At 43.4% G+C, this 23,328-nt stretch overlaps 2 protein-coding genes across 2 annotated transcripts in view; both read right to left on the reverse strand.

The window, feature by feature from the left end:
* Positions 1–6,810, reverse strand: part of LOC124036435 (clathrin heavy chain 1-like) — a 36,085-nt gene extending 29,275 nt beyond the window's left edge. The window contains exons 1-2 of the mRNA XM_046351020.1: positions 6,442–6,810; positions 666–873 (exon numbers count right to left, since the gene is read on the reverse strand). Of these exons, the coding sequence (XP_046206976.1) occupies positions 666–873; positions 6,442–6,483 (250 nt within the window). The 5' untranslated portion in view covers positions 6,484–6,810. The remainder of the gene's footprint in view (positions 1–665; positions 874–6,441) is intronic.
* Positions 6,811–7,271: 461 nt separating this feature from the next.
* The window catches only part of LOC124035235 (B-cell linker protein-like), a 38,615-nt gene continuing 22,558 nt past the window's right edge, over positions 7,272–23,328 (reverse strand). Inside the window, exons 9-19 of the mRNA XM_046348679.1 lie at positions 17,791–17,819; positions 17,571–17,607; positions 16,914–16,992; positions 12,226–12,253; positions 12,051–12,081; positions 11,536–11,641; positions 11,114–11,151; positions 10,432–10,463; positions 10,182–10,250; positions 8,308–8,466; positions 7,272–8,014 (exon numbers count right to left, since the gene is read on the reverse strand). Coding sequence (XP_046204635.1) covers positions 7,898–8,014; positions 8,308–8,466; positions 10,182–10,250; positions 10,432–10,463; positions 11,114–11,151; positions 11,536–11,641; positions 12,051–12,081; positions 12,226–12,253; positions 16,914–16,992; positions 17,571–17,607; positions 17,791–17,819 — 725 coding nt within the window. The 3' untranslated portion in view covers positions 7,272–7,897. The remainder of the gene's footprint in view (positions 8,015–8,307; positions 8,467–10,181; positions 10,251–10,431; positions 10,464–11,113; positions 11,152–11,535; positions 11,642–12,050; positions 12,082–12,225; positions 12,254–16,913; positions 16,993–17,570; positions 17,608–17,790; positions 17,820–23,328) is intronic.

The raw sequence follows: 23,328 nt of genomic DNA on the forward strand, positions 1-23,328 counted from the left end.
ATAAACTGGTTATCAGCGTAAATAGAGCAGTAAAAATAAACATTTTGTCACACGGTCTGATATTCAGGGCTCAAACCACCCAGTTTATAATGCTAAATAACACACTATTGCTTTTAGATAACTTTTTCAGAACAAACGTGATGTTGAAATAGGTTTCTCATATAACCATGTCGTATTTTTTAAATATTTTTTTTATTTTACCTTTATTTAACTAGGCAAGTCAGTTAAGAACAAATTCTTTAAAATGATGGCCTAGGAACGGTGGGTTAACTGCCTGTTCAGGGGCAGATCGACAGATTTGTACCTTGTCAGCTTGGGGATTGGAACTTGCAACCTTTCGGCTGGTAGTCCAATGCTCTAACCACTAGGCTACCCTGCCGCCCCAATGATAATGATTTAATTACTCTAGTAACATCATTGGATTAACAAGTAACTATGTAGTAGGTGCATTGCAACAGAGCGTTTTTGTTGGTTGTATTACACCAGTGGAATAAGGAGCAGTGAGGGCAGGGGTCAGGGAGCAGGGGTGTCAGTGAGCGTCCCAAATAGCACCCTAATCCCTACACAGTGTGCCATGGGCCCTAGTCAAAAGTAGTTTGCTACATAGGGAATGGGGTGCCATTTGGGACTCACACAAAGGATGTGGGGCCGTGGTGGTAGCCTACCTTTCAGGGCGATGACCTTGCTTGTAGGGTTCATAATGGCGCTGTCAGCAGAAATGGGTCGCCTGCTGGGGTTATTGGGGTCAGCCATGTCTATGATCACCACCTGGTTTTGCTCACCCACCTTCTCCCGGATGCAGATGAATTTGTCAGACTCCATGGTCAGGTAGCTGAACCCGATGTTGGCCGGATTCACCCCTAGGTTCTGCAGCTGAAACACACCGCAACACACACAGCCGTTAAATTTAATCTAAGTATTTCAGAGGCAACTACTATAGTCAACCAATAACCCTAGACACGTGTAGTACAGATCAATGGATCTGAAATTAGCAATGTGGGTATTTGATCTCTTTTGGGCTAGTTGAAATGTGTGCCATTATTGCTCATATTTAACCAATCCTTCAGGACTACACCAGCGCTTAGGTGTACAGTACAGGCTGGGGGCCATTTGGAATTGGGCAGTGCAGTCAGTGGCACAATGTAAAGATATGAATCTACAACTGATATTTTCTGGAGTCGTACAAGGATGAAAAAAAAAGTTTCCAGTTGATAACATTTGCCTTGGGTCAGGGAAAACAATTCTCTTAACACTCACTATTAAAATAACTGCTGTTCTGGTCCAGTTTTCCAGAAGGATATTCTTAAAGGTTGTTTTACAAGGAGAAGGTTAGGTGGAGTTACATAAACAGCACAGTCAGGCCTGGGAAACATGGCATAGGGCAGGCAGACAACAACAGGGTATTAGGATGACTCTGGAAAGTTTTGTGTGCTGTGACAGCCGCTATTAATCTGGCTTTTACTGAGGCATTATACCATAACATACAGTAAGTCATTTTCTGCAACTTATTTAATTCAAATAACCCAACACTCCCAAATACCAAACTCTACCTAGTAGTGCTTGAGAGAATCTCAAACCCCAAACAGTAATTACTATTTAATTACCATGCTATTATGTTATTTCTAAGTAACTACAATGTAAACAGCAGACTAAAATACAAATGCTGTGTAACCATAAACACTGGCTGATTCAGGCCAGGCCTCTGCTAGTGGTTTCAGAGACTGAGATGGGAGGGCTTCCTGGGTAGGCCTAGAATGTGCCCTGATCTCCAGTGTCCCCCCCCCCCGAATGGCACCCTATTCCCTAGTGCATGTAGGGTCCTATGCCCTATAGAGAATAGGATGCCAATTGGGACATAGATCTGACCTAGAGTGAGATTAGATGTGATCTCACCCAGCAGGTCATACTCTTCAAAAAGAGATAGATCTCCAGATAGGAATACGTGATCCTCAGTAGTAAATTATATCCATCATTGAGCTCATTGTTGTCCTAATGAGGAGATTACTCTTGATCTGAAGACGTAGCCAATATAATTGAGTACTGAACATCGTCAGTTACAACCGCAACAGTTAAAACCTGATCAAGGGTTAGTCCGGGTGGAGCACCAATCAGTCGATAACATGAGGCCAAAGAGTAGATATTTCTGGCAGCCAGTAAAGATCTCTGATGAGGAAAGAGGGAGAAAAGAAAAGAAAGGAAAAGGAAAAGAAAGAGGTAATGTTAGGGGAAGAAGGACCAGGGGAGTAGCTGCCAGCTGGGCTGAAGAGGGGAGGCAGTATGGCAGTCCTATGGAACCCTATTCCCTAAATGTAGTGCACTAGAGGGAATAGGAGGATGTAATTTGTAATTTAGCCCAGAATGACAGAAAGATGGATTAAGATGGGGGGGGGGGGGGGGGTAAGCTAAGGCAATAGGGGAGGGAGGACATACCATGTATAGAGAGAGCAGTTCCTATAATACAGAGCTTGTGAAAGGCCTGGGGAGGGGTGGCTGAGTCACTGGAAGCATCTCCCCGCTGCCCTCCTTCATAGAACATTCCAAACTAAATCATTCGCAACCACAACCCAGTGTCTTCAGAACCCAATCTCTGTGCACACATTGACACGCACACACGTGCGTTTTGACCGATCATATCAGCTCTGAAAAAGACCTGATTGGTCAAAAGACCAATTAGTGGGAAAAAAGATCAGAATTAGGCTGCCTGTCTAAACGCAGCATCCGAGGCGGCAGGCCTGCCTAAATGTGTATGTACTCTAGTCCTAAGTGTATTGTATTTGCTAATAACACAGCTCAGATTTGTTCTCTGCATTCCTCTGGCTTGGCGTTTCCTAAAAACGATAATAATAATGAATATTAACTGAGACATTATCTGATCGCGATACTCGTTAGTATAGTGGCAAGGAAACAAAACAATAAGTGGATTTAACCTTTTAGGAAAACAGCCCTGATGTTGGAAACAAACATTATGTTGTCATCTAGAGTTACATTTACAGAACACAATAGTTTACATACAGCAGGTTTTTAAAAGGGACCAAAGAGTTGTCTGCTTTGTGTTCTAATATTTGCCAAAGAAAAAAAATGTGCAATACTGTATCGTCACAGGCCTATTAGGCTTATCTAGTCTTTTGCAATAGTGCTATGTCTTTAAAAAATATTTCTCTCAAAACTGTGATTCCTAAAATATGTGTCCAGAAATTTGTTCAACGGTGTCAGATTTCTCTACAATCATAAATAAATCAGGAATGAACTACACCATAATGAGCTCTTCCTCACATGTAGTACAACAGGACTACTCATGGTCTGTCAAGTTATATCATTTTGAGAGATTTAAACAATATTGAAATCACCTTGGTCACAACCATAAACTCAATGCTATCTCCGTGATAGGATATACATTTTGGCTCAATATCTTTATTTTAAATTAGGTTTTAGAGTCATAAAGCAACTGAGGTAAAACTACATTTCTACTTTGACTACCACTGGGTAAGGGGATTGTGTTTGTCAACTTCGTAAAACATCAATTCCGTCAGAGTGCTGAAAAAGCTGATAGAATTAGAATTAGATTTTTTAGGAGGATTTTCAAATGAATAATTTTCTACATTTTAAAATTATTGTTGAACTTTTATTTTTAAAGGCAAAAATAGGTCTGTTAGTATTTGTCGTCAAGTCCGTCAGTGACTCCATCACTGATGGCTAACCCCCAAGATCAATTTGTCAATATTGAGAAAAATATATTTATATTACTGTTCTGCAACATACACTTGAACAATGCATTTGCTGTCTAAATGTAACAGATAATGTTTGTTTTATAAAATGTTTTACGTGCTGAATGTAGAAAAACATGCCAAAATGCAAACGAAATGAGCGCTGGAGCATTATACAGCGTTATGAAATAAAAAATAACTTGAGATCTATATGACATTTTAATAATCTAATGTTAGAATTACACAATCAAGTCCTTTAAACACTTGAAAACAAATGTGAAAATGTAAATGCAATTTAAATGGTGTCTGACAGAGTTGACATGGGCTTAAATCCAGTTCATTGCATTTTATGAAGAAAATAAAGAGTTAGGTTGTTCCTTTACATGGTGTGAAATTTAGAAAAATATGAGAAAAAAAGTAGAGATTCTCATCTTTCAAAAATTCCTGAGCTGTCAGTTTAATAGCATGTTAGCCTGCCATATTCAGTATCATCACTCTTGCTATAAAAAAAGTCAATAATATAGGCTAACAAAAATAGACTAGTTTAGGACAGCTACTTCCAGTTAGGTGTATTGTTTCAACTGAGAGACTGGTGTGGGTGTGTTATTTTTAGAGTTTCATTACTTTGGCTTTGACCATATCAATGTGTTGTGCAGGAGGGTAGTAAGCAGTAATAAGACTGACTGGTTGGCTGGACACCAGCCATTAGTTCCGGTGCAGACAGAGCTGTTCCAGCCGACAGCAGTGCTGTCAGAGGTTCTCTGCTGGGCATTATGATCATGATCTCACTTCCCCTTCCTGCCCTGATGTGATTTTATGGGTTAAATTGGCCTGCTTACCTAATATTTATATTAGTGGAGACAACAGCAACAGCCCTGAGCAGGGAGCTGCTCTTCTGTTAGTACTGGAGAGTAATATCCCAAAGCAAGGGAGCTGACAGGCAACCAGCTGATGGACAGGCAACAGAGACTGACTGGGACCAGAAATCAACCCTGGCATTTAACACACCAGACTATTTTTTTGCCAAATAATGGTAATTATTTATGTGCAAAAACACACAAAAAAAAACTGGCCCAAAGATGGACCAGCCCATCTGGCATTTGCTCAAAGTGCCCTATGGCCAATCTGTTTATGACTGGCTACATACCTCACAGGTCTCTCCCTCTCACTAGGGCAGACTCAGACTGAGGCTAAACTACAGGGTATTGAACTTGGGACTACTGTGAGACTCATGGACTCCATTAGCCTACTGAGCTAAAGGAAAGGTTGGGTGTTTTCAGCAACATCTGGCCTACATAATGCAGAACCTAATTTGTCCCAGACTGAGCACCAAAATAAATTATTCATCTGCTAATAGACTAACAAACACAATGTAGCATAAATGAAATACTAAAGGGCACAGATCACTGATCCATTTCCATTAAATAAGTCTCCACGAACACACATGAGTAGGGTCAGTCAGTCAAGCCTGGGAAAAAGGAGTATTAGACTTAACACAGCTTAGTGTTATTGACATGTTTAAGAACACACAATGAGACACTGGCAATGTTAATTTACAGTGTGCGTGCCTATATTGGGGGTGCTATGTTTATGGCTAACCTTATACAATTGGGATAAGTCCAGCAGTAGTTGTACATAAAGCTAAAACAACAAATACAGTCTCACCTGTGTGTACAGGGCAGTGAATGTCAACCCAGACTATACTGTTTAATGCATAGAGGCTGTAAATACCAAGACAGGAGAAAAAGAAAAAAAAGAACTTCAGGGCCAAAGTCCTCCGTTCGCAAATTCCTGGCATTTCTCTCTCAGCTGGAGCCATGACGGATCACAGCAGCCTACCAATCAGAGCAAGCCCGAAACGAAATCATACATGGAATAAAAAATAAAGGGATACACTATCAATCGATTTGTCTGGTAAAATCTTGCTCAAATAATGTTGTGTTGCCTTTCAATATATGCATTTGTAGCAATGGAGGGGGAATAACCAGAGTAGGGCTTGAACCAGCAACCCTATATAGGTAAAAGGAAAGCATGCCACCTGTGCTATAGAGGTTCAGATCTCGACCCTGTTACCAGATCTGTTAGTGCTGTTTTGCCAACTCCTCATATAAAAAGGGCTCCACATTTTAAAATGGAACTGGTGAATGTTGGTGGGCTCTGTTGGCTGCATTGGAACGAGTGGGTAGTAGACATGGCAAATGGTCATTTGCTGGGGAGTGTCCAGAGTGAAAGAAGTCTTTAGTGAAAGGCAATTTCAGTCTTGATGTTGCCACAGCAACGAGCCACTGAAGGGGAGTGAGGTGGGCACGTCACAAACTTTCTCTTTGGCCCCAAGAAACCGATGGATAGTTGGTGTTCTGCAACATGGCCTACTAATTAAAAAATATGACGCCATCTAATCAAGCCACATCCAAACACCGTTGAGTCATAGTTTAACTGCATACATTTATCGTAAATCACTCAATTCCAACAATAGTTAATTGCTTAGTCCAGTCACTGGCAGTATTGTCGGGTCCGCTGAAAGCAGACTAACGTTATAGGCTACCTATACGATCTGACTGTACAAATTTTACAAGTCATCATCTGCCCCACAGAAGCTAGCAAGGCCTGTGAGTGTCTATATTGAGCACTCTCCAAGCAGCCCTGTCAAATTCCATTTAAATGCGGTATGGTGTTTCTATGTCTGAAAAACGGAGCGAAAATGCCTGTGTTTTTTCGGCTGTTAGGGTCTTCTTACCTGCAGATGTTCCTGAAATCGTATCGGCAGTATCTGAGCCATTTTTTATGCTTTTTGTGTTTCAAGTGTCCGGAGAAAAGGAAAGGGGAAGGGGACACGAGGAGGAATGAATGTTGTCTTGTTTTAAAAGTGCCCAAAAAGCTCTCAAAAGTAAAACACGATGTACAATGAAAGGCGTCTCGCCGGCTTACGTTGATATCACCCGAATTGGGTGCTGCACTCAAACAACACTCCTGAACCAAAACTCTACGCTTCCGCTAAGTAAAATAGTCCACAACAATTAGACTTTAAAGCTCTGAGAGAAGACAAACAAATTGATGGAGCTCAAATGTTTATGGTATTCTACAAAATAACAAATTTGCTATTCATAAGCCCCACAGTCGGTCAATAGGATTCCCCCACAAATACCAATGCATTGGCAAAAAAAAAATCATGTCCTCAATGTACCCCTCCGCAGCCCCTTCCCCCTTATTTTTTTTCTAACTTCGAAATTAAGGCACGTGACAAGCCCCCTCCCATTCCGATTTCTAAAAACTCCAATGTTTGGACGTCGGGAATGTGCCTTTACCCCACCCGCGTAAAAGAGGAACTGAAACAGTGTATGAGACAAGGTAATAGTATGCGTTTAGACTATGTAGGTGTGCATCGCTACCAGCACACCTCAACTAGTCAGCAACTTCATCATTCACCTATCCCTTTGTAATTATCATCATCAAGGTTTTTATTGTCTGCCTCAAATCCACATTTCTAAACTGCTCACTGGTGAGTTGTGCTATGGAAAGACAAGTCGATTAATGTCTTATTTCGGTGGGTTGAAATAGGGTGAAACCTTAGAATTTGGGAAATCTAAACAACTTCAACTTTGAAGGAAAATAAAATGCTATTCATGCTGTGGTGTTCCAAATGTAACAGAATTTAAAAAACACAGACCGGATGTCAAAACATTTCAGTCTATTATTATTATAACAAATAGAAACATACAGATGACCAACACTTATACAGTATTCACAACACAGGTGTAGACCCAAAAGTGAATCCAACATCACTGAAACAAAACTATTAAGTATTTAATATTCATTTTCATAGTCTACTCACTATTCTATTCAGGTGCAGGAGTATTCAAATCACCCCCCCCCCCAAAAAAAAGTGTTGTTAAGGTCATACAGGCATAATTGCAGCATATTTTAAAACATTCAAACATATACAGTACACATATATACTGTAATACACTTCCAACCATTTTCATCACAAAACAAAAAGAGAGGAGTTGTAATGGACATGTTGTGGGTGAGGAATACGACTATTGAAAGTAGTATTTCCACATTTGTAAAATGTATTTAGTTATTAATGGTAGCATTTAATATACTTTATGGACAGGCTGGTATAGATACATTTTGTTAAGGGTAGTGTAGATTACGGTCAGGCTGGGTGGGCGGGTGGGTATGGGTAATGTAGTTTATGGACAAGCTGGGTGAGTGAGATGTGTGGTGTGCTTGGCCTGACTCTTGCTATCGATCAGCAGCAGTTGGTTATTCCTGTGGTGAGAGATGATCTCCTGGAGACTACAGAAAAACTGAGAGGGAGGGATGGAGTAGCGATAGAGAGAGAGAGGGAGAAAGGGAGAGTTACTACAGTAGTTATTGCAGAGGTTACAGTATAATACTAAGTTGCATTCCTTAGTCTCTTTTCCACCCAGCCTCTGTTCCTCCCACATCCTCCCTCTATCATCTCCTCTCTCACCTGACCCCTTCATTATTTTAAATTCTTTAAATCCTCCTTTCCTCCTGCAGCCTGTCTTTTCCCCTCTCCTTATCTCTCTTCTCCTCATCCCAACATCCCCTTTTACACCTCCCCCTGCCTCTTCACCTCCTCGTTCTTCTTGCCCTCCTTTCCGAGGGCGTAGCCGCGCGTCTCCTCCAGAAATCGGATGGGGATGTTATAGACCTTCTGTCTGTATAGGACAGCCAGTGTGTAAGGCTGACGGGCATTCTGGGCTGAACTGTGACGTATCAGGAATGCCCCGTCCTACAAGGGGGAGAGCGGTAGGAGAGGTGAGAAGAGGGTGAGGGACGAGGGGAGATACAGTGGATATCAGTATCAAAACCCACATGACCTCTGAATCAGCACAGATGATTCAGACTCACTGATGGTGTGTATGTGTCAGTTAAACCCAGAAGCTACACACACACACACACACACACACACACACACACACACACACACACACACACACACACACACACACACACACACACACACACACACACACACACACACACACACACACACACACACACACACCCTATTACCCTCTGCACTGCCCTGTGCCTTTCCTGTCAACCTGTGTCTGATATAACCTCCCTGCAAACCTGTGTGTCTGCAGTCAAATAAAAGGGGAGTTATGACTGATTACTCTCACATCATTGCTTGTCCATTTCAGCGTGAAATTAAACAGGTCGGCTGTGTTAGTGAAGACAAAGGACCAGAGACAGAAACACTCATATAGCCAGCAGCATTATAACACATAAAACACAGCAGTTACTGAGCAGCACAGAGAGAGGAGGGGAGAGAACAAAAGAGAAACAGGTGGATGTATTTGACAGGCTAATGCACTAATGATGCCGGACTAACTATACTGAACAAAAATGCAAAATGAAGCAATTTCAACATTTGAGTTATAGCTCATATAAGAAAATGTGTCAACTGAAATAAATTCAATAGGCCCAATCTATGGATTTCACATGACTGGGAATACAGATATGCATCTGTTGGTCACAGATACCTTGCTGCCGGTAGGGGCATGGATCAGAAAACCAGTCAGTATCTGGTGTCACCAACATTTGCCTCATGCAGCGTGACATATCCTTCGCATAGAGTTGATCAAGCTGTTGATTGTGGCCTGTGGAATGTTGTCCCCTTCTTCTTCAATGGTTGTGCAAAGTTGCTGGATATTGGGAGGAACTGGAACACGCTGTCACACACGTTGATCCAGAGCATCCCAAACATGCTCAGTGGGAGACATGTCGAGTGAGTATGCAGGCCATGGAAGAACTGGGACATTTTCAGCTTCCGGGAATTGTGTACAGATCCTTGCGACATAGGGCTGTGCATTATCATGCTGAAACATGTGGTGGAGGTGGATGAAGGGCACGACAACGGGCCTCAGGAGCTCATCACGGTATCTCCATGCGTTCAAATTGTCATCGATAAAATGCAATTATGTTCATTGTCTGTAGCTTATGCCTGTCCATACCATAACCCCACCGCCACCATGGAACGCTTTATGCCCACAGGTACACCTGTGTAATGATCATGCTCTGTAATCAGCTTCTTGATATGCCACACCTGTCAGGTGGATGGATTATCTTGGCATAAGAGAAATGCTCACTAAAAGAGATTTAAACAAATTTGTGCACAACATCTGAGAGAAATAAGGTTTTTGTGCGTATGGAACATTTCTTTGATATTTTATTTCAGCTCATGAAACATGGGACCAACACTTTACAAGTTGAGTTTATAACTAATCATATTGATTACCATGGTGTGCTTCAGAGCTGGAGATTCTACATCTACATGCATTGTTATTATGTTGAACTTCAAGAAAGGAAAATGAAAGGGGGATACCTAGTCAGTTGTACAACTGAATGCATTCAACTGAAATGTGTCTTCCGAATTCAACCCAACCCCAAGAACTGTATGTCTGTGTCCATGCTAATCTCCAGTTTGTTATTGTTTCCCACCTTGTTGATCTGCAGTAAGAAGTCCTCGGCAGTCTTTCTATTGCAGTTTCCAGCGAACCACTCTTTCTCCTGTAACACACCACAGTTCTCTATGACACCCTGCCCTATCTGTCATGATACTTTACCCAAGGGCAGCCCATACATCAGGTATGTCACTACTTAACTAAGAATTGCAGCAACATTTGTATCACTTTAACACTGTATTACACAACTATATGAGAGGTGCAGTATGAGATGGAATGACGCATACCTGCATGGTCGTCTTCATACCAGGGGGAGAAACTTTGACAGATAAAAATTAGTGTTGACCAATGTGTTGAGTGCTACTACAGTCTACTCATAATAAAGCAAGTTCACTAGTATAGTGGATAGCACTACTGACAAAAACCACAGTGGCCCTAGATTACCCAGGGGTTAAAACATGCTGTTATAATGAAAATGGCTTCCAGTTTACGTAAGTATAGAAAAACAAACAATATGCACCTCCAACTTGTTCATGTAAAAAAACTAACCTAAAGGAATGAAGGGTGCCCACAACTCTGACAGGCATACCATAGTTGCAGCCGAGTGGTGAGAGAGGTGAGCCAGAAACCAGAGGGTTTCCAGTTCGAATCCCGGGTACGAAAATCTGGTGGGAAGTGAGTGTTGCTGGTATAAAATCCTAGATGCCACTGCCTGCCGTTGTGACCCCCCCCCCCCCACAACAACAGCTCCCCAGGCACCCAGTGTGGCAGCCCCCCAAACCTCTCCAAAACCTGTATATGTATGTGTCGTTTACAGCAGTTTGGGTTAAAAGCGGAAGTCAAATTTCAGTTGGACTGTGTGTGCAATTGACCAATAAAGTGATCTTCATTTCAGAGTTCCGGGCATCCTTCCCATTTCTATCTTTCAGTTGTGACCCAAAACTGGTCCTGTTTCCAGCAGGCTCTTACCTGCTGCAGTAGAGTGTACAATGGGAGGGGGAGGAGGGCTGCAACAAACACACCAAGTCCAACAATAGCCAACATTCTTACTATAATATGAGCAATATAGTCCCGTGGCTACATTATTTATACACAGGAATAGTAGGCCTTTATAATCCAAAGACATACATTATGAGATACACACACTTATCAAATATAATCTTTATAGACCACAAAGTTAACACTGTATGGATAACTATAAACAGAATGGAAATCATTATCAGGCAATACTAAGTGGTATCTATGTGTGTTTGATTGTTGATGCTTGTACAAGATTGAATGTTCATAAAGCATGAACCTGCTAAACATGTTTAACACATAAAACATGCATGTTGTGTGTAGCATGGTCTCATCCAGCGTGTATATGCATGGTGCTGTGAGCGTGGCCTCACCTTGGTTTGGGTTCCTTTAGTGATGCAGGGAGGGGGGGTTTGATGCCCAGGGTGGGTGGGGGCAGTTTGCCAGGGAACATGGAGCGCCTGATATCAGGGGGAGGAGCTGGGGGTGGGATGGTCACAGAAACACAGAGCAGTTTCTGCATTTTCACTTAAAGATACACTCCAGGATCTTAAGCACAACAAATTGACAACATATAGTACAAATTGGATTCGTAACATATAATACGAATTGCTAAAAAGGTAAACAAACTTGGACGTAACATATAAGAAATGGATGACATAGTACACAACAGACAGAGACCACTTTTGTCTCGTGAGCTCCACTCAAAACTATTGGCTTAAATTAAGCTAAAGTTCGAGAGTGCATCTTTGATGCTTGCATTCCAAATGGCACCCACCCAGTTCCCTAGGTAGGGCTCTGGTCAAAAGTAGTGTGTGTAGGTAATAGGCCATTTGGGATGCAGACATGATCTCTTTTCAATGCAGATGGAAGGTAGTGTGTCACTTACCTGTCTTTGCCTCATTGACCAATAGAGAACTCTGGAATGGAGCAAAAAGTTAAACTAATACAAACATATGGCCATAGATTAAGCCTATACTCCTGCACTAAAAAACACGTTCAGTGGAGAATGTGTGAAACAGGCCAGTGTTGTATTAAAACGTGTGAACCATGGAGAAACTTACAGACTTGGCTCTGGGCACTGGAGGTTTTCTACAGAGAGACAGGCAGAAAGGGTGGGACTGATATCGCATGTCAAACAACAGTACTCAGATACAATATGGCTTCTCTCAAGACATACAATGGTACTAGTAACTGGGATGGTGCAAAGGCCAGTTTAACCCAATTTTTTAATTTACATAACTATAAACAGAATGGAAGTGAGGATATACACAGGGGTGAAAGTAAGGCGGTCCAGTATGGCGTCCCGTCTAAATAAATAGTGGGGGTACGCCGTTCTGGTAAAACGTGACCCTATCACAATTAATACAGCATGCCCATAGCCTTCCCAAAAAACTATAGGCTACTACACCATTATTTAACATTACCGCATGTCAGCCGCATGACAAATTAGTGAATTGACTGGAAACCGGGATGTATAAGCTCCAAATTCCGTTGTGGTTTGAGAACACTTACATTTTGTCAAAGCAGAGACGAGTGCTGGAGATGTTCATGGACAAGGTGGACATGAGTGGCCGAGACCAAGGTGCGCGTGGACAACACTGGATGCATTAATTCAGGCTACATGTGTATATGCTGTAAGCCTAATGCCAACTGCAGAATGTCATTACACTACATGTGGTGTAAAGTACTTATGCAAAAATACTTGAAAGTACTACTTAAGTAGTTTTTTTGAGTATCTATACTTTACTATTTATATTTTTGACAACTCTTACTTTTACTTCTACATTGCTAAACAAAATGATGTACTTTTTGCTCCATACATTTTCCCTGACACCCAAAAGTACTCGTTACATTTTGAATGCTCAGCAGGACAGGAAAATGGTCTAATTCACACTTATTAAGAGAACATCCCTGGTCATCTCTACTGCCACTGATCTGGCGGACTCAGTAACACACATGATTTGTTTGTAAATTATGTCTGAGTGTTGGAGCGTGCCCCTGACTATCTGTAAATTATGTCTGAGTGTTGGAGCGTGACCCTGGCTATCTGTAAATTATGTCTGAGTGTTGGAGCGTTCCCCTGGCTATCTGTAAATTATGTCTGAGTGTTGGAGCGTGCCCCTGGCTATCTGTAAATTATGTCTGAGTGTTGGAGCGTGCCCCTGGCTATCTGTAAATTATGTCTGAGTGTTGGAGCGTGCCCCTGGCTATCTGTAAATTATGTCTGAGTGTTGGAGCGTGCCCCTGGCTATCTGTAAATTATGTCTGAGTGTTGGAGCGCGCCCCTGGCTATCTGTAAATTATGTCTGAGTGTTGGAGCGCGCCCCTGGCTATCTGTAAATTATGTCTGAGTGTTGGAGCGTGCCCCTGGCTATCTGTAAATTATGTCTGAGTGTTGGAGCGTGCCCCTGGCTATCTGTAAATTATGTCTGAGTGTTGGAGCGTGCCCCTGGCTATCTGTAAATTATGTCTGAGTGTTGGAGCGTGCCCCTGGCTATCTGTAAATTATGTCTGAGTGTTGGAGCGTGCCCCTGGCTATCTGTAAATTATGTCTGAGTGTTGGAGCGTGCCCCTGGCTATCTGTAAATTATGTCTGAGTGTTGGAGCGTGCCCCTGGCTATCTGTAAATTATGTCTGAGTGTTGGAGCGTTCCCCTGGCTATCTGTAAATTATGTCTGAGTGTTGGAGCGCGCCCCTGGCTATCTGTAAATTATGTCTGAGTGTTGGAGCGTGCCCCTGGCTATCTGTAAATTATGTCTGAGTGTTGGAGCATGCCCCTGGCTATCTGTAAATTATGTCTGAGTGTTGGAGCGTGCCCCTGGCTATCCATAAAAAAAGAAAATGGTGGTATCTGGTTTGCTTAATAAGGAATTCAAAATTATTTATACTTAAGTATATTTTAGCATTTACATTTATTTTTGATACTTAAGTATATTTAAAACGAAATACCTTTAGACTTTTACTGGGTGAATCACTTTTAGTTGTGTCATTTTCTGTTAAGGTATCTTTAGAATCATAAAACACGGGACGAGATGTTAAAAACTGTCCATTGTGCCAATAGATGGAATGCACTCGCATGAGATTTGCCGTGATGTTGACAGAGTGGCATGGGAGGTTTATTTCTTAGACTGGGGTAAGATGTCAATTTTGGGACACATCCTCAGTAGTGTGCCTTCGAATCAGTGGGTGTTTCGGCCTTTAATCACTAAACACCCTCATCAAAGGTGGCCAGCTAAAGGGTGATCAAGCCTTAGCTTGTGTCCCATGCCCAATTAAGATGTCCCACAGGACTGTGCAAGGCAGGGGTGTCCTCTTCTCTGAGCCAGCCATACAGCTGACCGCATACCTCATATGCCCTCCTCAAGTTGGAGGGATCTGAATTGAGTTCTCAGGTGGGGGTGAGGGGTCATGAAGTTATAGCCCAGCAAGGGTCCTTCCGTTTGATCCAGATCCACTGGCTACCTCTTTCAGCTGCTTGAGAAACTGCTCTGACGGTCTGCCGCAGAGCCTGTCCATGGATTCCAAGTTCTTTCAGCAACCTGATGATGGAAGAAGCCACGAATCCTCTGCATCCCACTTCAACTGGCCAGACTTTTGCATTCCAGCCACGCTGAGTTGCGTCTGCTGCCAACTCTGTGTAACGCAGTTTCTTACGTTCGTAGGCCTCTTCAACAGAGTTTTCCCATGGGACTGTGAGCTCTATGATGTACACAGCCTTTCGTGAAGGGGACCAGAGTACCATGTCTGGCCTGAGGTTGGTAGAAGCAATCTCAGGTGGAAAAATGAGTTGCTGGCCAATATCGACAAGCATCTTCCAGTCCCGGGCCATAGCTAGTTGTCCAGTTTCTGGCTTTGTAGGAGGATACTTGGGCCTTTTCTGTCCCTCCCGGATGAATGTTGTTGTTTTGACGGGATTGCTTGTTTTTGGAGGTAATGAATTGGTTGCACTCCTCTTGGTCTCAAGTGCTGCAGCCAGGCTCTTGAGGACCTGATTGTGCCTCCAGGTGTAGCGGCCTTGTGAGAGGCTGGTCTTGCAACCTGTCATTATATGCCTGAGAGTCGCTGGAGCTGGGCAGAGGGGGCAGGTCGAGTCCTCGCCATACCATTGATGTAGATTTTTTGGTGATGGAAGCACATCATAAACAGCTCTTATGATGAAGCTGATGTTGCTTGCCTCCATTTGCCAAAGCTCACTCCAGTTGATCTTTCTCCTCTCCAGGCCTTCCCACCGCGTCCATTGCCCTTGTTTAGCAAGAGAGACAGCCTTTGCACTTCTTGCAGTCTCCTCCTTTATATGACAATTGGGTACTTTTTCCACCACTGGTGTTTTATAACAGTTGTCTCTTTCCATTCATCAAATTGCAGGTGCACAGTACACTTGCTGTTTGGATGCTTAAATTATTTTCTGAGTGGAATGAATGTACGCGGGTACCCTACAGAAGCACCTTTGTTAAGTGATTGTCAAACAATCAGGTGATTGTTTATACCACATTAAAAAGGCATAGACAGTATGTCCATAAGGCTATGGGATGCTTCCCCTAAAGCAAATTGAAAAAAATATAGCCTAATTAGCTCACTCCTTATACAGAAATAAATACAATCATTCAAAATAGGCTACTACACCAGAAAGCATGATTTGGCTACACAGGATCATTTGCTTTAAAAAATAAAAAAATAAAACATCTGAGGCCTCCCAAGTGGTGCAGCGGTCTAAAACACTGCATAGCAGCGCTTGAGGCATCACTACAGACCCAGGTTCGATCCAAGGCTGTGTCACAGCCGGCCGTGACCGGGAGACCCATGAGGTCGAGCACAATTGGCCCAGCGTCATCCGGGTTAGGGAAGGGTTTGGCCAGCTAGGATTCCTTGTCCCATCACGCTCTGACTTCGGTCACCAGCTAGATGGTGTTTCCTCCAACACATTGGTGTGGCTGGCTTCTGGGTTAAGGGAGCAGTAGGTCAAAAATCAGTGCGGCTCGGCAGGGTTGTGTTTTGGGGACGCATGGCTTTCGACCTTCACCTCTCCCAAGTCTGTAGGGGTGTTGCAGCGATGTGACAAGACTAACTACCAATTGGGGAGAAAAAGGGGTAAAAGTTAAATCACATAGCCTACACTCGGAAAGGCCCGCAATTTGGGCAGCGGGCGCTGCAAATACCAAATAGATGATTGTTAAGTTGCGACTGTCAGTGAAAAGCAGAGATCCAGCCAGGCCAATGGCAATATTTAAAAAATACAATTGCAGAAAAACTGTTTGTCATCTCTATACAACAATAGCCATTTGCAATGAAAAGACTCAAATCTGTCTTTTAGTTATCAAAATTGTTAACTTAATTGAGTGAACAGTAAGTATTGGTATCTTATTGGCACCAGCAGAGAACATCGGCCATATCCCCTGTGAGTGTGCATATTGACTGTCTTTATCATTGGGTCAAGGCCACTTTTGTTTGTTTTTGGACAATAATTTCCTCCTCCAGGTTAGATGGACGTCATATTGTATGTGCGTCTCCCCTTTTCGTAGGCCGATTATATGGATCAGACAACATGGTTTTTATTGATCTGTTTGTCAGTGACAGCAGAGTTGGCTACCGTCTAGTTTTTGTAGTATAAAAATAAATGCGTGTGTGCTCTTGGGTGTCCCGTACCATTAAGAAATTACATTTATTTTAACTCCTGGATAAGATATACACTTATGTTACACCATGATGAGTTTGAGCATTTGTCATCTCATGTCTTGACAGGTGTACTCACATGGGCATGGGGGGAGGGGCGGCTGCTGTCTTGGGTGGGAGGGGCATCCTCATGGGCCCTTGAGGAGCAGGGGGGCACGCTGGAGATAGTGGAGAGACAATGGAGAGATAGTAGTATATATTTTTTTCTCAAAATAATACTTGTATAATATCGCATAAAATATAGTCTCTCTGAAGTTATAACCAATCAATCAACCAACCAACCAATCTAACCAGTAGCTACAGGATTGTAATGTGATATGTGAATGTTTACATCTACATCTACCTTACAGCTTAGGTAGTGTTAAGCACCGGCAGCAATTTTTCAACTAACCTTTACATGACGATGCTTCCATAGTTACCAGTGTCTTCTCCACTCTCATCGCTAGTTGTAGGTGAAATGTTTGAATTTAGAAAATGCTCTCTTATTAAATTAAATACATGCTCCATGAGGTAATCTAACCATGTGTACGCATATTGTCTATTTCAGATCTTCTCTCATTGATCGAGACAGGTGTGTCATTCAAAGCGACGCTTGATTTCTGATTCGTGTTCATGATGTGCATTTTTGGGTGGACACCCAACTGTCTCGATTACAATCACATTACAATCCTGCAATACACATACTAGTCAAAGCCTCAGTATAAATACAATGGGTGGCCCTACGGGAGTAACTAACCCGCTGTGGGCTCTAGATACAGGTCATCACTGTCTTCCTGAAACAGAGACACAACACACATATTAATCACCTCTCTCTGGCTGAATTAGAAACCACTGAATATACTGAGTGTACATTGTGACTGTGTTAAAAGGGTACAGCAGATGCAAAGGCTTAAGCTTTGGGGCTGGAGGTTGGGGGTTAGGGGTGAGGCTGTTTGTTAATGATGTGTTGGACTCACCTGTCCTTCATTAGGATCCAGGTAGACATCTGCAGAGAACAAAGAAAAGATGCTGATGTAGAAACAGTTGCAGTATCACACATCCCGCTAGTGGTCATTTGATGTAATAGCACACTGATATCGGTCCAGGGTATTATTTTGGTCAAGTTCCAGCCTGAATACATTACAGACGGATGCCAGATATTACAACACCTGGATAGGAATTTAACATATCAGCTCCACATCATGTGCTATAGCCATCTGATGTTCACATTAGAAGCCTCCTCCCTAAGTTTGTTTTATTCACTGCTTTAGCACACTCTGCCAACCCGGATGTTCGAGCCGTGTCTGAATCCTGGCTTAGGAAGACCACCAAAAATTCTGAAATCTCCATCCCAAACTACAACATTTTCAGACAAAATAGAACGGCCAAAGGGGGCAGTGTTGCAATCTACTGCAAAGATAGCCTGAAGAGTTCTGTCCTGCTATCCAGGCCTGTACCCAAACAATTTGAACTTCTACTTTTAAAAATCCACCTCTCTAAAAACAAGTCTCTCACCGTTGCCGCCTGCTATAGACCACCCTCTGCCCCCAGCTGTTCTCTGGACACCATTTGTGAACTGATTGCCCCCGATCTATTTTCAGAGCTCGTGCTGCTAGGCGACCTAATCTGGAACATGCTTACCACCCCAGCCATCCTACAATCTATGCTTGATGCACTCAATCTCAAACAAATTATCAATGAACCTACCAGGTACCACCCCAAAGTGGTAAACACGGGCACCCTCATAGATATCATCCTAACCAACTTGCCCTCTAAATACACCTCTGCTGTTTTCAACCAAGATCTCAATGATCACTGCCTCATTGCCTGCATCCGTAATGGGTCAGCGGTCAAACGACCCCCACTCATCACTGTCAAACGCTCCCTGAAACACTTCAGCGAGCAGGCCTTTCTAATCGACCTGGCCGGGGTATCCTGGAAGGATATTGATCTCATCCTGTCAGTAGAGGATGCCTGGTTTTTTTTTTAAATGCTCCCATTCAAGAAATTTATAACCAGGAACAGATATAGCCCTTGGTTCTCTCCAGACCTGACTGCCCTTAACCAACAAAAACATCCTATGGCGTTCTGCATTAGCATCGAACAGCCCCTGTGATATGCAACTTTTCAGGGAAGCTAGAAACCAATATACACAGGTAGTTAGAAAAGCCAAGGCTAGCTTTTTCAAGCAGAAATTTGCTTCCTGCAACACAAACTCAAAAAAGTTCTGGGACACTGTAAAGTCCATGGAGAATAAGAACACCTCCTCCCAGCTGCCCACTGCACTGAGGATAGGAAACACTGTCACCACCGATAAATCCACTATTTTTTTTTCTACGGCTGGCCATGATTTCACCTGGATACCCCTAACCCGGTCAATAGCACTGCACCCCCCACAGCAACTTGCCCAAGCCTTCCCCATTTCTCCTTCTCCCAAATCCAGTCAGCTGATGTTCTGAAAGAGCTACAAAATCTGGACCCCTACAAATCCGCCGGACTAGACAATCTGGACCCTTTCTTTCTAAAATGATCTGCCGAAATTGTTGCAATCCCTATTACTAGCCTGTTCAACCTCTCTTTCGTGTCGTCTGAGATTCCCAAAGATTGGAAAGCAGCTGCGGTCATCCCCCTCTTCAAAGGGGGGACACTCTTGACCCAAACTGCTACAGACCTATATCTATCCTACCTTGCCCTTCTAAGGTCTTCGAAAGCCAAGTCAACAAACAGATTACAGACCATTTTGAATCCCACCATACCTTCTCCACTATGTAATCTGGTTTCAGAGCTGGTCATGGGTGCACCTCAGCCACACTCAAGGTCCTAAACGATATCTTAACCGCCATCGATAAGAAACAATACTGTGCCACCATATTCATTGACCTGGCCAAGGCTTTCAACTCTGTCAATCACCACATCCTCATCGGCATACTTGATAGCCTTGGTTTCTCAAATGATTGCCTCGCCTGGTTCACCAACTACTTCTCTGATAGAGTTAAGTGTGTCAAATCGGAGGGCCTGTGGTCCGGGCCTCTAGCAGTCTCTATGGGGGTGCCACAGGGTTCAATTCTTGGACCAACTCTCTTTTCTGTATACATCAATGATGTCGCTCTTGCTGCTGGTGAGTCTCTGATCCACCTCTACGCAGACACCATTCTGTATACTTCTGGCCCTTCTTTGGACACTATGTTAACAACCCTCCAGACGAGCTTCAATGCCATACAACTCTCCTTCAGTGGCCTCCAATTTCTCTTAAATACAAGTAAAACTAACTAACTAAACTATGCATGCTCTTCAACCGATCGCTGCCCGCACCTGCCCGCCCGTCCAACATCACTACTGTGGACGGTTCTGACTTAGAATATGTGGACAACTACAAATACCTAAGTGTTTGGTTAGACTGTACACTCTTCTTCCAGACTCATATCAAACATCTCCAATACAAAGTTACATTTAGAATTGGCTTCCTATTTCGCAACAAAGCATCCTTCACTCATGCTGCCAAACATACCCTTGTAAAACTGACCATCCTACCGATCCTCGACGATGTCATTTACAAAATAGCCTCCAATACCCTACTCAATAAATTGGATGCAGTCTATCAGTGCCATCCGTTTTGTCACCAAAGCCCCATAAACTACCCATCACTGCGACCTGTACGCTCTCGTTGGCTGGCCCTCGCTTCATACTCGTCGCCAAACCCACTGGCTCCAGGTCATCTACAAGACCCTGCTAGGTAAAGTCCCCCCTTATCTCAGCTCGCTGGTCACCATAGCAGCACCCACCTGTAGCACATGCTCAAGCAGGTATATCTCTCTGGTCACCCCCAAAACCAATTCTTCCTTTGGCCGCCTCTCCTTCCAGTTCTCTGCTGCCAATTTTTTTTTTTTTCACCTTTATTTAACCGGGTAGGCTAGTTGAGAACAGGTTCTCATTTGCAACTGCGACCTGGCCAAGATAAAGCATAGCAGTGTGAACAGACAACACAGTTACACATGGAGTAAACAATTAACAAGTCAATAGCACAGAGAAAAAAGGGGAGTCTATATACAATGTGTGCAAAAGGCATGAGGAGGTAGGCGAATAATTACAATATTGCAGATTAACACTGGAGTGATAAATGATCAGGTGATCATGTACAGGTAGAGATATTGGTGTGCAAAAGAGCAGAAAAGTAAATAAATAAAAACTGTGGGGATGAGGTAGGTGAAAATGGGTGTGCTGTTTACCAATAGATTATGTACAGCTGCAGAGATCGGTTAGCTGCTCAGCTAGCTGATGTTTGAAGTTGGTGAGGGAGATAAAAGTCTCCAACTTCAGCGATTTTTGCAATTCGTTCCAGTCACAGGCAGCAGAGTACTGGAACGAAAGGCGGCCGAATGAGGTGTTGGCTTTAGGGATGATCAATGAGATACACCTGCTGGAGCGCGTGCTACGGATGGGTGTTGCCATCGTGACCAGTGAGCTGAGATAAGGCGGAGCTTTGCCTAGCATGGCCTTGTAGATGACCTGGAGCCAGTGGGTCTGGCGACGAATATGTAGCGAGGGCCAGCCGACTAGAGCATACAAGTCGCAGTGGTGGGTAGTATAAGGTGCTTTAGTGACAAAACGGATGGCACTGTGATAAACTGCATCCAGTTTGCTGAGTAGAGTGTTGGAAGCAATTTTGTAGATGACGTCGCCGAAGTCGAGGATCGGTAGGATAGTCAGTTTTACTAGGGTAAGCTTGGCAGCGTGAGTGAAGGAGGCTTTGTTGCGGAATAGAAAGCCTATTCTTGATTTGATTTTCGATTGGAGATGTTTGATATGGGTCTGGAAGGAGAGTTTGCAGTCTAGCCAGACACCTAGGTACTTATAGGTGTCCACATATTCAAGGTCGGAACAATCCAGTGTGGTGATGCTAGTCGGGCATGCGGGTGCAGGCAGCGATCGGTTGAAAAGCATGCATTTGGTTTTACTAGCGTTTAAGAGCAGTTGGAGGCCACGGAAGGAGTGTTGTATGGCATTGAAGCTCGATTGGAGGTTAGATAGCACAGTGTCCAATGACGGGCCGAAAGTGTATACAATGGTGTCGTCTGCGTAGAGGTGGATCACGGAATCGCCCGCAGCAAGAGCAACATCATTGATATATACAGAGAAAAGAGTCGGCCCGAGAATTGAACCCTGTGGCACCCCCATAGAGACTGCTAGAGGACCGGACAACATGCCCTCTGATTTGACACACTGAACTCTGTCTGCAAAGTAATTGGTGAACCAGGCAAGGCAGTCATCCGAAAAACCGAGGCTACTGAGTCTGCCGATAAGAATATGGTGATTGACAGAGTCGAAAGCCTTGGCAAGGTCGATGAAGACGGCTGCACAGTACTGTCTTTTATCGATGGCAGTTATGATGTTGTTTAGTACCTTGAGTGTGGCTGAGGTGCACCCGTGACCGGCTCGGAAACCAGATTGCATAGCGGAGAAGGTACGGTGGGATTCGAGATGGTCAGTGACCTGTTTGTTGACTTGGCTTTCGAAGACCTTAGATAGGCAGGGCAGAATGGATATAGGTCTGTAACAGTTTGGGTCCAGGGTGTCTCCCCCTTTGAAGAGGGGGATGACTGCGGCAGCTTTCCAATCCTTGGGGATCTCAGACGATATGAAAGAGAGGTTGAACAGGCTAGTAATAGGGGTTGCGACAATAACGGCGGATAGTTTCAGAAATAGAGGGTCCAGATTGTCAAGCCCAGCTGATTTATACGGGTCCAGGTTTTGCAGCTCTTTCAGAACATCTGCTATCTGGATTTGGGTAAAGGAGAACCTGGAGAGGCTTGGGCGAGGAGCTGCGGGGGGGCCGGAGCTGTTGGCCGAGGTAGAAGTAGCCAGGCGGAAGGCATGGCCAGCCGTTGAGAAATGCTTGTTGAAGTTTTCGATAATCATGGATTTGTCGGTGGTGACCGTGTTCCCTAGCCTCAGTGCAGTGGGCAGCTGGGAGGAGGTGCTCTTGTTCTCCATGGATTTCACAGTGTCCCATAACTTTTTGGAGTTGGAGCTACAGGATGCAAACTTCTGCCTGAAGAACAAACTACAAACATCTCTGAAACTGGAAACACTTATCTCCCTCACTAGCTTTAAGCACCAACTGTCAGAGCATCTCAAAGATTACTGCACCTGTACATAGCCCACCTCTCCCCTACTGTATTTATTTATTTTTCTCCTTTGCACCCCAGTTTTTTATCTCTACTTTGCACTTTCTTCCACTGCAAATCTACCATTCCAGTGTTTTACTTGCTATATTGTATTTACTTTACCAACATGGCATTTTTTTGTTGCCTTTACCTCCCTTCTCACCTCATTTGCTCACATTGTATATAGACTTAATTTTCTACTGTATTATTGACTGTATGTTTGTTTTACTCCATGTGTAACTCTGTGTCGTTGTATCTGTCGAACTGCTTTGCTTTATCTTGGCCAGATCGCAATTGTAAATGAGAACTAGTTCTCAACTTGCCTACCTGGTTAAATAAAGGTGAAATATT

Source organism: Oncorhynchus gorbuscha, linkage group LG05, assembly GCF_021184085.1.
Source record: "Oncorhynchus gorbuscha isolate QuinsamMale2020 ecotype Even-year linkage group LG05, OgorEven_v1.0, whole genome shotgun sequence".
Lineage (NCBI taxonomy): Eukaryota > Metazoa > Chordata > Actinopteri > Salmoniformes > Salmonidae > Oncorhynchus > Oncorhynchus gorbuscha.